General features: G+C 42.2%; 1 protein-coding gene across 9 annotated transcripts in view; it reads right to left on the bottom strand.

The window, feature by feature from the left end:
• Nucleotides 1-311: 311 nt before the first annotated feature.
• Nucleotides 312-14,779, bottom strand: part of LOC122561413 (uncharacterized) — a 108,103-nt gene continuing 93,635 nt past the window's right edge. For 8 of the 9 annotated variants that reach the window (XM_087998758.1, XM_087998762.1, XM_087998765.1 and 5 more), the window contains one exon: nucleotides 312-14,074. In XM_087998758.1, the coding sequence (XP_087854884.1) occupies nucleotides 9,277-14,074 (4,798 nt within the window). In that variant the 3' untranslated portion in view covers nucleotides 312-9,276. The remainder of the gene's footprint in view (nucleotides 14,075-14,779) is intronic. The other variant, XR_015760875.1, reaches the window with a different exon arrangement.

The raw sequence follows: 14,779 nt of genomic DNA, 5'->3' as shown, positions 1-14,779 counted from the left end.
TTTTAACCTTTCATCTTAAAAGATGACATCTCTATCCCTCAGAATTTCACTGGAAGTGTCCAGTTGGTGCGGGCAAATCTCTGGTGTGGAAATTTAACCTTCAACTTTAACAGCCACTTTGTATTGACTGCAAAGAACTTTGGGGCTACCTGAAGCCAAGGTGCATGTAGAAATGTAAATTCTCCCTGAAACCTGGAACCTCTCTCAGCTCCACGTGATAACCATACCAAGAAAGGCAGCTTCAATATTCTTCATTAGCAACCTCACATCCATGTATTCAATTCACTGCAGCAAAGACACAGGAGAGGGAAAATAATCAAGTTATGCTTTAATAAGATTTAATAAAATATACACATTAGGAATGGGCAGATCAAACACAGCATGACTGATGCTAGAATGATTGAAAAACACAAATAGGAATGAAAAAAATCAAAAATACTAATTCAATTCTGGGAGAAATTGGAGAATTAAGAATCTGAGACTTGGCTTAAGACATCAAGTTAGCATTGATTTCCCCCAGTGATCAGCAACAACCGATCTAGACTTGATTAGGGAGGCTACAACTGAAGTAAACAGGTTGCATACAATTCCAATACACGAAGACAGAGAGAGAGCGACAGAGAAGGGTTGGGGTAGGAGGAGAGGGAGGAGGTAGATACAGTCAGGGAAGAGAGGGAGAGGAAGGATAAGTGGGAGAGAAGGAAGGGGAGGGAGAGGTAAGGAGGGGGAAAAAGAAGGGGGGGAAGAGAAGGGTGAGGGGGAGAAGAGGGAGAGGGAGTGGGAGAATAGCAGAATGGAGACGGAAGAGGGAGGGAGGGGGAGAGGAGGAAGAGGGATGATAAGGGAAAGGAAGAGGGAGGTCAGGGAAAAGTGGAAGGCAAGGAATAGGAGAGATGGCAAGGAAGGGGAGGGAAGAGGGAGACCAGAGAGGGAAAATAAGGCAGAGAGAAATATAAGGCAGAGAGAAATATAGGAATATAGGGCAGATTGTGAGGGCAAAGGAAAACAAAAGGAGGGGACACAAAATGGAGTCAGAGTAGGAAAGGGAATGAGAGGAGGAGGTTGAAGAGGAGATGTAAATAAGGAGGGGAGGAGGAAGTAGGAACACAGTAAATAAAGAACACCCAATTTACTAAAGCAAACAGTGAGTTACAGTCAGTCACACATCATTGTAACACAATATAATCCACATATTTTATAAATAAAGCTTTAATTATTTTTCTTTAAATTCTAATTGTGAGGTATGAACCATGCATCACACAGAATGTATTGTGGGAATTTTATTACAAATGCTGAAACTCTAATAACACGAGGTGGAAGGGTTCTAATAGTGAACTGACCATACATAGCACTGGGAAGAGCCCACTGAACACCATATTGTTGTTACCCAAATTGTCTTGATGTTCTTTTGTACCAAGTTCCTAATGAAGTTATGTTTTCTCCTTGCACCTCACACTCCAGCAAACCCTTACCCAATATAGTGGGCTGAGAACTTACTCTTTAAGCATCCTTCTTGTGGAAGGAACTCCCCTGTGTAATTAAAATTTCTGCAGATTTTTAACATCAGACCTAACTCATTTACCATAAATAATATTTACAGTACCACAAACAACTTGCTTTGAATTTAAAGAAAAGCTTATTTTAAAAACCTGTGAGAAAATACTCAGATTTCTTCAAAATGAATATTGAAAGACTGAGTTTTTAAACAGGCATTGCCCAATCAAATCAATTTTAAAAGTTTCTAACATTGTATATCTACATAAACAAAATTGCTGCCTATTCTACCAGAGTCACTTTCATTAATGGACATTTTTCAAATCACAGAAAGCCAATGATAAGGAGAAGCCACATTATTAAAAATAATTAACAAATATTAAGATGCCTTGGAAACACCAGTTGCTTTATGTCCAGACAGTATAAATCCCTATTTATTTATTTCCATGACTGGACCATTTTTCCATCTTGAAAAAGTCAAATTCTTTGTTTTAAATATCTCAGTATTTTAAGAATTACAATCTTTAGTTCTTTCTAAAACTTATCTACGATCAACAAAAGGGCCTCACTCTTTCACTCCCAGGGACACACTATTTACAGAACTGAATCAGCAAAATTTTGTTCTATTGCACATCTTTCCAAAATTTTCACTTCTGATGTTTTCTGTGAATGTTAGAAAATCTGGAATCCTTACTGCACGGTCTTTGGCCTTAGGTGCCTGTTCTGTCATTCATTGCTACTGATCTGTGACCCAAATGTATGTAAAGTCCTTGCCTCTAACCCTTAATGTTTTTAGTTACTTCTCACTCTCACTGAGAAATGACAATTGACCCAGGATCAACTACCATTTGTTGAAAAGCTGCAAACTCCTATCACCTACTGTATGAACAGGCTCTTCCTAATGTCGCTTTTGGATGGTCTGGCTTGAACATTTAGACTATGTCCCGTAAACCGAGCTTCTCTATTCAGCAGAAATACTTCCACTGTATCTAATGTTAAAACACTTAAAACATCAAATCAAATCATCCTTTAATCTTCTCAATCCCAGGGCATACAACCCTGATTTGTGTAATCTCTCAGCTCAGTGGTTAGCACTGCTGCCTCACAGCACCAAGGACCCAGGCTTGATTCCAGCCTCGGGCGACTGTCTGTGTGCAGTTTGCATTCTCCCACCATCTGTGAAGGTTTCTTCCAGGTGCTCCAGTTTCCTCCCACAGTCCAAAAATCTGCAGGTTAGGTGGACTGGCCATGCTGAATTGCCAATGTGTCCAGGGATGTACAAACTAGGTGTACTAGACATGGGAAATGCAGGGTTACAGGTTAGGATGGGTCTGGGTGGAATGCTCTTCGGAGGGTCGGTGTGTACTTAATGGGCTAAATGGCCTGCGTCCATGCTGTAGGGATTCTGTGATTCTTTCTCCAAAGCCAATATGTCCTACCTAAGGTACGTTGCCCAGAACTGTTCACAGTGATTCCAGGCAGCTGACGCATGACGCATACTCCCTTGTTTTCCATGGATTTTACCTGATGTATGGTTAGGCTCAGGATGGATCATTCAACCTCTCAGTGTCTGTTCCACTGGCTGTACCTGAACTTCATATACCTGCTCTGGTTTCATATCCCTCAATATTCTTACCCCAATCAGATTAGAACGAGATCAAGTTGCAAATGGAAGAACACATTCCAACGTATTGTTTTTATTTTGCAAGAAGCTGTTGATTGCCCAAGGAAAAGCCACTGCTTAGAACCGGTTGATTAACACATACAAGTGTTAACAGTTTAGTACACTTTCGTACAAGTGTACTAAAGTGCTTGCTAGATATAGTTCTTTACTGTTAGTAACCATCAGAAACAAAACAAATTTTCCTAAGCGTTGTGAGAGATTTTAGAAAGTCCTTGCCTGCAACTAGCCTTTCAATTTTAATTTCCACTGATTGCATGCTAACCGCATTAAGTTACTCACCGACTCATTCATGAACCGACTCTCAATATCACATTCTCTCCACCACCCAACATGGTAAACAAAAAACACCAACTGCTAAATTTACCAACATGCCAGCAAAGCTGTCCATTGGAAAATGATATGGCTGAGTGCCATTATCATCCCAAGATAATGACCATGCAACTCATCATGCTAATCCCAACCCAAAATGCTAAACAAATAGTCATAGCAGAACTCATGTGTTTCTATAACGCCCATGAATGACTCAGCAGTTCAGGTAGATGGGCATGGCACATAAACCATCCTATACCTAGGACACTTTATGAGCTGTAGGACACCTAACATTAATCTCTCCTTCTCTGCTAGGTATTTGCTGCCTTTTTGAGAGGTACAGAACAGACCAGATTTACAGGAGTAATTCCACAATGAGAAGTTTTAGAGAGAACCAAATGCTAGTTACCAGATAAATTTAAGTAAAGTCTACCTGGGATCTTAGTAGGCCAGTAACCTATTACAAGACTGTCATTCAGGGTAATACCATGGTAGTAACCTATTACAAAGGACAATGCTGTCGTTGTATTAGGCCACTAGACTTGTAGGGAACCAGTACAAGATGAAAAAAGGGAGAAAAGGTGATTAGCTGAAGATCGGCTTTATTGCTATCTGAGAAGCTAATCTTCTTCAGCAGTTCTCTTCATTTGTTTTCCAAATTTTGCCTGCCACCCATCTGTACTAAAGTGCTTGCTAGATATAGTTCTTTACTGTTAGCAGGTATGGTTTGGATAACAAATAACTAATGGCTTATAGGATTGTGGAGGGCATGTTCTATATGTTCAATCTTTTAGAAAGAAGCCTCTCCAAATAAGGACAACAAACTATATTTTTTCTCTGCTTCTTGGACACTGGAAGACAACATTAATGTGGGAGGGTTGGGGTGAAACAGAAGTGTATGTGCGTGTGTTTTTATAGTGGTGCCTTGGCTAATGAACAAAAATGGATCTTAATGCACTTCTAAGTCTCAAAAAACAGCAATCCTGGGTATCGTGCACACTTCATTCCTCATCTCAATATTCAACATAAAAGGGACTATGAGAGGTATTCCTGATGAAGGGCTTTTGCCCAAAACATCGATTTTCCTGCTCCTCGGATGCTGCTGACCTGCTGTGCTTTTCCAGCACCAGTCTGATCTAATCTCTGGTTTCCAGTATCTGCAGTCCTCACTTCTGCCTGGGATATGTGGGAGCCCTATTCTGCATCACCACAATGAATTGCCAACCTGAGACATTTTATTTCAAAGGGTCCTGCTCTGTTTTCTTTTATGGCAGATTCTTTTATGTACAATTACTGGAATAGTAATGAAATAGTTCAGCATTTCAACTTTCTTTGATTGTTTTTTGAAAAAGCTACAATTGGGAAAATGTGGAATAGAAGTCAAATGGGTCTACACAGCATGGAAGCCTGGGACAAGAGCAGCACATCTGCCTCACCCTGGCATGCTCACACATCCCATGAGCTTTGTTCCAACAATGCCATCTTCACATGTCCACCAGAAAGGCTTGCAAAGCAGTACGGCTAGAAATCTCATGGAGACACTATTTCCTCTCCTCCATGCTGGTGCAAGTAAGAGACAACAGTTATGTGTGTTTATATACAATACCTTTAGATGTGATGAAACATTCCAAAATACTTCACAGGAACGTCAAATAAAAGTTGACAGAAGGGGATATTGGGAAGAGTAACCAAAAACTGCATCAAAGTGGTAGGTGCGAAGGAGCAACTTTTTAAAAAAAGGCAAAGATTTTTAGAGGCAAAGATGTATAGTGTGGGGAATCCAGGGTTTAGGACCCAGGCAACTGAAAGTACAGCTTTGAGATGATGAAAAAAAAAAGAGACCAAAATTGGAGAAGAGCATTCTTGGGAGGGTTATAGGCAGGAGGAGTTACAGAGAATGGAAGGTGCAAAGCTAAAGGATATTTTTTGAAACAGGCGCAAGAATTTTAAAACCAAGGTATTGTCAGACTAGAAACTAAAGTATATTTATCAATGAGAATAGGGGTCTTGCACAAACAAGACATATAGACCTAGGTTTTCATATGAATGATGGAAAAGGAAAATTGGTGGAGGTGAAAATCCGTCTTATATTACAACCATATCTAACCTCTCCACCGAAAATATATCATGACATGCCACCTTTCTCCATACTTGAAATGAATCAGAACAGGAATAATCGTACTCACTGCAAGTTTCAAATGAGCATCACACCAAATAACTAAATCTGAAATGCAGGGAGTGTTCACACAAATATGAAATATTGTTTTAAAGCTACTGGATTCCATTGTATGCAAAAAAAAAGCTGCCATGTTTGTCTAAATAGTAAGTGTCCACTGCATTACCAACCTTACAAGGTTACCTCCATGACTCAAGGTTGGTTTAATTCTGGCAACGTAGCAGCCTCAGCTGCATGGTCTTGGATTGCCACTGGTGCCATTGTTCAACTAAACCCCCACCAGGTATCAATATTCAATATTATAACAATTATTTCTTAAAAAAAAAACTCTTGCATAGAAACAAGGATGAACAGCAAGGCACTATGTACTAGCCAATTGCTCATCATTTAAGTGGCATAAACTTTTATTGCTTAATATTGGAATCAATGGTGCCTGAGAACACAAAAAAAACTTATTAGAAATCCAGGCAAGAATCTCCTAAGGGCAAAGGGAATGGATCAAATTACACAATTCAGGTGCTCCTCCAAATTAATCCCTTATTAAAACAGGAGTTTAATGCAGAAATTCCACTCTGGGAATGCAAAACCAGAGGTTATTAATATAAAATAGACACTCAAAATAAAAAATCAATAGGGAATTCAGAAGAAAAACCTTGACCCAGAGACTATTGAGAATGTAGACTTTGAGTTTGGGGAGAGATTGAGGCTAATAACACTGATGCATTTCAACCTTAGTTTATCATGTGAGGGAGAAATATATAGAGGTTGCTGACAGAATTAAATGAGAAAGGATCCGTAGTATCTAGTGTGGAGGATAAATAATCAGCATGACCAACTGGGCCCAATATTCTGATGTGATTCTACACTGGTTAAAATCTCCATTTCCATTCTCTTCTAGCAAAGCTGCAGTTATTGCTTTTATCAGCCCTATTGGATTATGGTGCAATGTTCCATCACCCACTAAACCAAAATCAGAAAAGACTGGAAAAACACAGACCTAAAGAATGAGACAAACAGGGCACAGGTGGCCATTTGGTCTGTTGCGTCTGCATTTGCTCTTGGAAAAAGCTTTCACTTGTGCCACATTTTTATTTTTTCAGTCTGTCACCTTCTAGGTTCTTCACCTCGAGCTGCTGTGCAACTCTTTTAGGAACGTAAAGAGAGGTTCACGTTGTAGGTGAGACCCTTTGAATAATGCCGAAAGAATTAAGACACCTCCCTGCAACACCTTCACCTTCCCAAAAGGCTGAGTTTGACTAAATCAGCAAAAACCGCTCACAAACAAATTGGGGTATTCAGTCACAGATTAGAATAAGTAGGGCTCTTGTGGCACAGTGGTAGTGACCTTCCCTCTGAGCCAGGAGGCCTGGGTTCAAGTCCCATCATGTGAAATAACATCTCTGTACAGGCTGATTAAAATGGTTTCTTTTAACGCATCTCAAGTAGCCCAAGAAACTAAACTCTTGATTGAACCATATGAGCATTACCAGCCATTCCAATTCTTTACTCTTGATCTTGTTACAATAATGCTGGATTTGCTCATCTCTGATCTGACCTACCCTTGGACAGCAAGCTAAAACCCAGTTCACTTTTCATTCAGCCTTTATCAATTACACATTCCGTGTCCTGCTAGCTGGCATTTTTAAAGGATTCTCTCTTGGGGTGCAAATGTTGCTAAGCCTGCAACATTTCTCAAAATTTCCCCAGAGGGCAGTTAAAAGACAATGTTGCTGCGGGTCTGGAGTCACACGTGGGCCAGACCATGTAAGGATGGCAGTCACCTCCCCTGAAGGACAATGGTGAACAAGATTTTTTTTTCCCCGACAACCAGCAATGGTTTCATGGTCATCATTAGGCTCTCAACTCCAGATTTTTAAAATAGAATTCAAATTCCACCATACACCACAGTGAGATTGGAACCCAGGCCCTTGAACAGATTTCTGGATGAATACTTCAGCAATAATACCACTAGGCCTTTACCTCCTATCATGGAAGTTCAAAGACAAAAAGAATTTTTAAAGTACACTAAACAGGAGGGTCAGTGAGAAACAGACAAAAGGATAATGGGAGCAAATCTAATAGTAACTTATAAAACGCAATTGTATGTGCACTCGAAATAGAAAAAAGCATAGATTGGAGGGCAATGGGGAAACTAACTGGGCACTCTTTCAAATGGGCATGGTTGCCTAAGTGGCCTCTCCATAAACTTCTTCATTCTGTGAATTGTACAAAGAGTGGGAGACATGCAAGTATGTCTGCTTTTACTATTGTTATCTCGATAGCACACTTAGTCAAATAAATTACACTGAAAAAGCCACGGCATATACGGAGAACAGCCAGGCTTGAATTGAACGCTGCTGAGTCCTCACCTCATCATCAGTGTTGACTACTGAGTCACAAAAGACAAGCGAAAGTGGGGTGGGACCAGCCATGTAAATTTACTTGAGCTATGAAGGAAGACTGCAGAAATCTCTGCTTTCCAGCCTTGGAAGACACTGACCGAGGAAATCTTACTCAAGACATCAGTGAGCAATACAGACTGCAATCTGAGTAATCAGCTTGTGGAATGGAATCTGGGAAGAGCAATGAAAGCAGAGTCACATAATCACACTTGAATAATTTAACAGACGAAAGCCCTGGTTTGAGGATGGGAGTGGATAAGGGGCGAGAGGGAGACAGAGTGAGAGAGAGCAGGCGGGAGGGAGAGACAAACAAGGGGATTGGAAAATCTAAGTAAGGTGGCGTTTAAAATGAAATGTTTGATTGATTGAGCATAAAGAGAAACTTCCTACCAGGAAGGTCTGAAAACAGAGAATACAAATTGAAGATAAACTAACAAAAGAATCAGTGAGGAAATTCTTTTGTTTATACATCGGGATGTTGTGATCTGGAATACGTTGGCTTAAAAGGCATAAAAAGCAAATTCAACAGTAACTTTCAAAATAGGAATGAATAAATACCTGAAAAAGGAACTTTATGCTGCATTCAGGGGGAAGAACAGGGGGCATGTGACTAACTGAATATCTCTTTCAAAGAGCCAGCACATACACAATGGGCCAAATAGCCTCTTTCTGTGCTGTTTTATTCTATATGCAAGGGCTTTTTTTTTTTTTTTCCGATTGTGGAGGTGCAACAAGTATAGAGCAAGTCTCCATTGTGAATGCAAGCCTTTAATCTTAGTTACACACACGCAAAAAAATTGTTTCTTTTCCTCTCATCATTAAATAAGGCACTGTTCTTTTCAAATTGCGCTTGCAGCTTTCATTTCAGTCCTAAGCCAGGGCAATATTTAATATATATTTATATATATATGTGTATATATAAAAAAAACAAACAGGAAAAAGAAAACAATACCATCCATAGCACCATATAAAAACTCTATTCACAGTTAGGGGAAGCTCCCTGTATTTTCTTTACAACAAGCTATATGCTCACGTGCTTAAAAAAATAAAATTAAAAATCAAACGAGTTCGTTCCTCTGCGGTTTCAAAGGCTTGCTTCAAGATTATAAAAAGCAGCTTTGACAATTAATGCTTTCTGCAGTCAACAATCTTTTGTTGACTGCTGTTGTATAAAGACACAATAATTTACAGTAGGTCATTCAGGAAGCATGTCATTTTGCATCAGTCCGCTTGCGTTTGTTGGGTACAGGGTCTCTCTTCTCATTTAACTTGCGTTTCTTTTTGTGCGTAGCTTCCAAAGTGATTTCACCCTTCCGTTTACGTCTCACTGGGGTGGCCACCTTGTTTCTCTTTTTGGCATCAGTCTTAATGTTCCTCTTGGCCCTGACTGAAGATCCTGTCGCTTTCTTGTTGGGTTTCATCCGACGTTCTTTGCTGCTGTTTCTTTTCGTCTTTCTGCCTTTAGCCCTATCTCTACTCTGGGGTGCGCCCTTGCCCCTCGGAACGTTTTTCAGGTTAGCACCAGACAGCCTCTTCTCGGTGCTTTTTGGGGACATAATATTGGTCTTTCCACTGGCAGTAGCCCTTTTGGGAGCTGCAGCCTTTACAGAGCTGACCTCCGCTCTGGACTTGCGATTTGCAGGCAACTGCTTGGGCACGGATTTGGGCAGAGGGACAGGAGGACCTACCTCGGACTTGCTGCTCTTGACTCGCCCCACACGGAGCTCCTCGATGCGAGTGTCCTTGAGTGCCTTCCTCTTCCCTTTGCTCTCCTCAGGCTTCCGAGAGGCAACGGGGAGAGGGGCTCCGTGAGACTCCAGTTGGGCCTGCGAGGTCAGCTTGGGTGAGACCATGGGGTTCATACAGACGCTCTTGTGCTTAGCTAAGACCTTCCTCCCAGCGTGCTCCTTCCCTTGCTGCAATTTGTGGAGCCTGCCTCTCATGTTGGAATATTTCCGCAAGATCCATGCACTGACTGGCTTCTTCAACCCCAAATGCTTGGAGGGCTGGGCTGCCGTGTTGCTGGCAGAAAATACAACCTCCTCGACAGGAGCACTTTCCACTTTGGCCAGAAAGAGGTCCCTGGGAGTCAGGCCTTCTCCAGTATCTAAGGAAAAGCTCCACTGCTGCTGCCCTGCTCCATCTGCCCCTGTCGCAGCTCTCCTATGCACATTGTCCAGCAGTGCTCGAGTCTTCCAATTGTTCCGAGCAGGAGACGCCATGGCAAACTTTTTCAGGTGTTTCTTTAGCCGCTCGGCTTGGGGACTGGGGAACAGACTGATCATGGAGTTCTTCTGAAGGAAGGTTTTGGCTTTCATGGTCTCCACCGGATTCCGGGCACTGACATTTTTAACAATGATCAGAGACCTGGTCTCAGTTGTCTCCATGAACCATTTACAGATGCTGGCGAGGTTGAAGTTGGTCATGAAGAGTTTCTGTACAGGGGATATTTTATGGTCATACAGTCCTCTTGCTTTGCGAGCCCTCTTCTTGCTTTTCCAGATGTCCTTGAGCCGGTCAGACTTGCATTTTGATTTCTGCATCACCGGCACTTCCTTCTCCATCTGAATCCAAGCCTTGTGAATGTTCTCATATGTGGCATTCAAAGTGGTGATCAGCTCCTGGTTCTCGTCCTCTGAACACCAGTCCAAAAACTTTGGCCGACTCGGTTCAGGAGCATCAGTGTCGCTCAGACCTAGCAGCTCAGATTCTTCATTCTCCTGGTGAAATTCAGTAGGTTGATTCATATTTAAGCATTTGCTGTCCTCTTGTAGCGCAATTGCTTCTGGTTCTGCGTTGGACATACTTGAACATCTCAAGGTACGAGACCCAGCAAGAACCTTATCGCCTGGTGGTGCTTTGGGGGTTGTTCCTTTAGCTGTTTGATGCAGTGATCCCACATTTGTCAATCTTTTCATCATGCCTCCTCTTGCCCATTTTGAGTTCTCTTTACAGGTATCTGCCTTCCCTGAACTTGACTGCTGTTGGATAGCAGGAGACATTTCATCCACCGAACCATCAGAGGATTCCGAATCTTGATCATTTCTGACGTGAGCAGAAAAGGAAACTTTCCGTTCTTCCGATGATCGGGAATCTACACAGACCTCGAGAACCTGACCTTGTTCATAGTGTGCTCCTTCATTGCTAAGATTGTCATCTACCAATTCTTCATCTTGAAAGTTTTCAAAATCTTTCAAAAGGAGGTTTTTGGAGAGCTGCTTGACAGTCGCCTTTTTTGTTTTGTCAATGTCTTGCTCAGATGTGGTAATAGGAGACTCGCATACTCTGCTCTCAGGGTCAACAATGCTTTGTAGAAGGATTTTGTTGAAGCACTCTGTAGGAAATTGAACAGATGTTACTTTGTTGATGCACACCTCCCTTTTGTATCCTCTCTCGCCTTGACTTCTCAGGAGCTTTACATTAAGACAGGGTACCAATAAGCCATCACCACAAACTGGTGGCTGCTCTTTAATGTCACTGGGACAGGTCACAGCTTGTTGCCTAGGCTGCTGACTTCGTAAACATCTATCTGAAGAAGTTAGTTCCAATTTCCTGCGATGCTTTTTCTTCTCTGGTGCAGCCAGGCCTCGTGCCTTCTTGTGGTGGCTTGTCTGCTTTTCAGACTCAGGAGTTTCTTCAGTACTATTGCTTCCTTCCCTCTTTTGGTCAATCACATTTTCATTAGGGTCTTCCAATTTTGTTTTCTCTAAAGCTGGTCCATTCACTGTTATATTGCACCCCATATTATCAGTTCCCTGATGAGGTCCTTCCATAAGCTCCAGTACAGACCCTCCTGAATCAATGTGACTGCTCTCATCCTTACAACTGGAAACTATTGGCGGACAAGAAACCATATAAGGGAGAGAACATGCAACTGCTTCATCTTGAACACCAAATGCCTGTTCTGATATGCTGGGCTCTTCGATCTCAGTTAATGATTTTTCTACCCGTATCGTATTCACATCTCCAAGAGATTCAACTACCTCTCCAGTACGCTGATCTCCTGATAGCGGACAGCTGAGACTATCGCTTGTTGTGGTTTTGTTAATGTTTAATATTTCACTGTTGTTGAAGTGCTGAGTGCTGCATTGCTCCTGAGTAGGAATGATCTTAACCTCAATATCACAAAATGAACTGGTGCTCATCTTTTCTAAAGATGTCACTGAAGGGTTTTGGTTCTGATTGATTGGAACAGGTTGCAAATTGCTTGGAGAGCCTGCTGTTGAAGATATGTCCTCAGGAGCATCGCTTTCTTTTACTAACTGTTCCAGTTCAGAAGGGCTCCCACCAGCCTTCCTGCACTCTGTCAGCAGCTCTGATAGCTCAGTGCTTTCACAAGCACCAAGTTCAGCTGACAAGCTGTCACAGAGAGCTTGGTAATCAGCATGCGTTGTGATGCAGTTGTTCATTTGTGAGGTCAAGACTGGTATGTTCTTGACTTCCAGAGAATGGCTTTTGGAATCAGAGACGGGGGTCTGATCCCTGGGTCGTTCAGGATCCCCAGGTCTCTCAGGATCACCTCGTGGGCTGTTTTCAGTCCGGAAAAGTGCCTCAGTCTCCTGTGATCGACAGGTCTGACTCGGCTCAACCACCAGCTCCCCTTTGCTCTCTGAATAACCAAAGTCTTGACTATCTTCCTGTGAGACTTTCAGCTGCACCTTTGGGTCCTCATTAGTACCAGCTCCAGCCTCCACAGAAACGCAGATGGGCACGCTGACAGGCAAGACAATTGCTTGCTTCGGGGTCACTGGAGCAGGTGGTATGGGAATCAACGAGGGACAATTCCCATTTCTCGCCTCCATTGCTGGGCTCCTGGCCAAAGTGCGGACAGTCTTTAGCTCCCAATATTCTTCGTTGCAGAGATGTCCACGTGTGCTTTTCCGTGCAGTCTTTCGACTGGAAGATAAGGACCTCTGAGCATCAAAACGGCATTCCGTGATAGGCTTGCTGATGTAAACAATATCACACTGGTTGTCGTGCTCATTCACATATTGGCACATAGGCATGGAAGAACGAGCCCGCAGTACAGACACCCTGGTACTCTTTCTGGCTGTCTTTGTGGGAGGAGCCTGTGGTTTCAATCTCAAGCGGCCACTGGCAGCACGCGACTTAGAGGGAAACCAACAATCTTTGGTGCTCGACTCCGTTGTGAGCACATGGTTACTTTTGATCATTCTTTTGGCAGCACTGGTATGTTCTCGAGATCCACCTTGAACTGACGTGTGTTTAATTGCTTTGTGATCAGAGGCAGCTCTGGAACTGCCCCGTGAACTACTCTGATTTTTGGTCAAATTCTTACTCAAGTTCAAAAGCTCATCAGGAAGAACTTGAGGAGTTTCAACCTGAGCTCTGGCAGCTACCGCACCCTCTGTTTTGTTCTCATGACTGTTAGAACATATTTCTTCTATTCGGGCAACAGTACTGATGTGTGCACATTCGCTAGAGGACTGATCTAGTTGTATGATACTGATCCCCTTTTGATTCACAGTTTCTTTGTGTAGACCCTCCATGCTCCCAGTTTTATTAAAGTCAGTAGTACATACACGTATAGAGGAGAACCCTGCGTCTTCAGTGCAGTTTTTTATATAATTCCCACTGCTACAGCAGCCTCTGGGTGTCAGCTTTTCAACAGAAGGAACTCTGTTTGCTTCAATTCCCAGCAGGAGTAGCTCCTCATGAGCTGGCTGGTTTTCCTCCTTGATGCTTTCACTGTTCGATTTGTTTGAAGTCTGAGTCTCTTGATTTGAGGAAGGACACGATTTTAAGGTGCTCGGGGTTTGGTCCTCGGGGTTTTTAGGCTGTAGAAGGACGGGGGTTGGGCTGGGTGTGGCCATGTCTTCACGTGTTGACAATTCCCGGGGCTGCTCCTCTGGACTTGCTTCACTGTGCATGTAGCTTAATACATTCATAAACTGTTTCTGATGATGTCTACACAGCTTAGCCATAAACTGGTCAAGGGAACTCCGGGATTCTGTGTTGTGTTGTGCCTCCGGTCTTGGTATCGTGTTGCTAAAAAAAAAAACAAAAGACGACATTTACACTTCATAAATTAACACAATCTCAGACAACAAATGTGTGGCTACCTAAACATTTCATCTCACTGGTACCACTGACTGTGATCCCTATATCTCAATATTTTGTTTTAAAATTCTACTATTAACATCTTGTTAATTCTTTAAAAACATGTACTCCATAAACTCCCTTTCTAAAATGAAATGAAATTCAGCTTCATTGGCTTCAATACATACATTCAAGGGGATCTTGGGTTTGTGATTAAAAGCAAATTGCTAACAAGGTTGAAAATATGGTATAAAACACAGGAAAGTGCTGGAGAAACTCAGCAGGTCTGGCAACACTTGTGGAGAGTACTTTTTTTTTATTTTGGGTACAGGAATGCTTTCTAATTATCACTATCCTCTGAAGTAATGATCGAGCCAGTGGTTGAAGCTAACATACAGATCAGCCATGACCTTACTGAATGGCTGAATATTTCCAACAAGACACCACATAACATTCTCCCCATTAAAATACAACAGCATTGCACTGGAGTGTCACGTTGGATTAAGTGCTTAAATCTCTAGACTGAGCTGTGAACCCGGAACATTCAGACTTAGACAACATCCTCTCCAACAGATCATAAAAAATCAGGGGTGAAATCTTCAAATGCACCAATTTTCACCCAGTCCCACAGTGGAAGGGCAGATAGTTTTAGAA

Source organism: Chiloscyllium plagiosum, unplaced genomic scaffold (genome assembly GCF_037043375.1).
Source record: "Chiloscyllium plagiosum isolate Xiang-an unplaced genomic scaffold, Cpla_swu_hap1 HiC_scaffold_22, whole genome shotgun sequence".
Lineage (NCBI taxonomy): Eukaryota > Metazoa > Chordata > Chondrichthyes > Orectolobiformes > Hemiscylliidae > Chiloscyllium > Chiloscyllium plagiosum.
The sequence above is the reverse complement of the archived record's forward strand: the minus strand, read 5'-3'. Positions and strand labels throughout refer to the sequence as shown.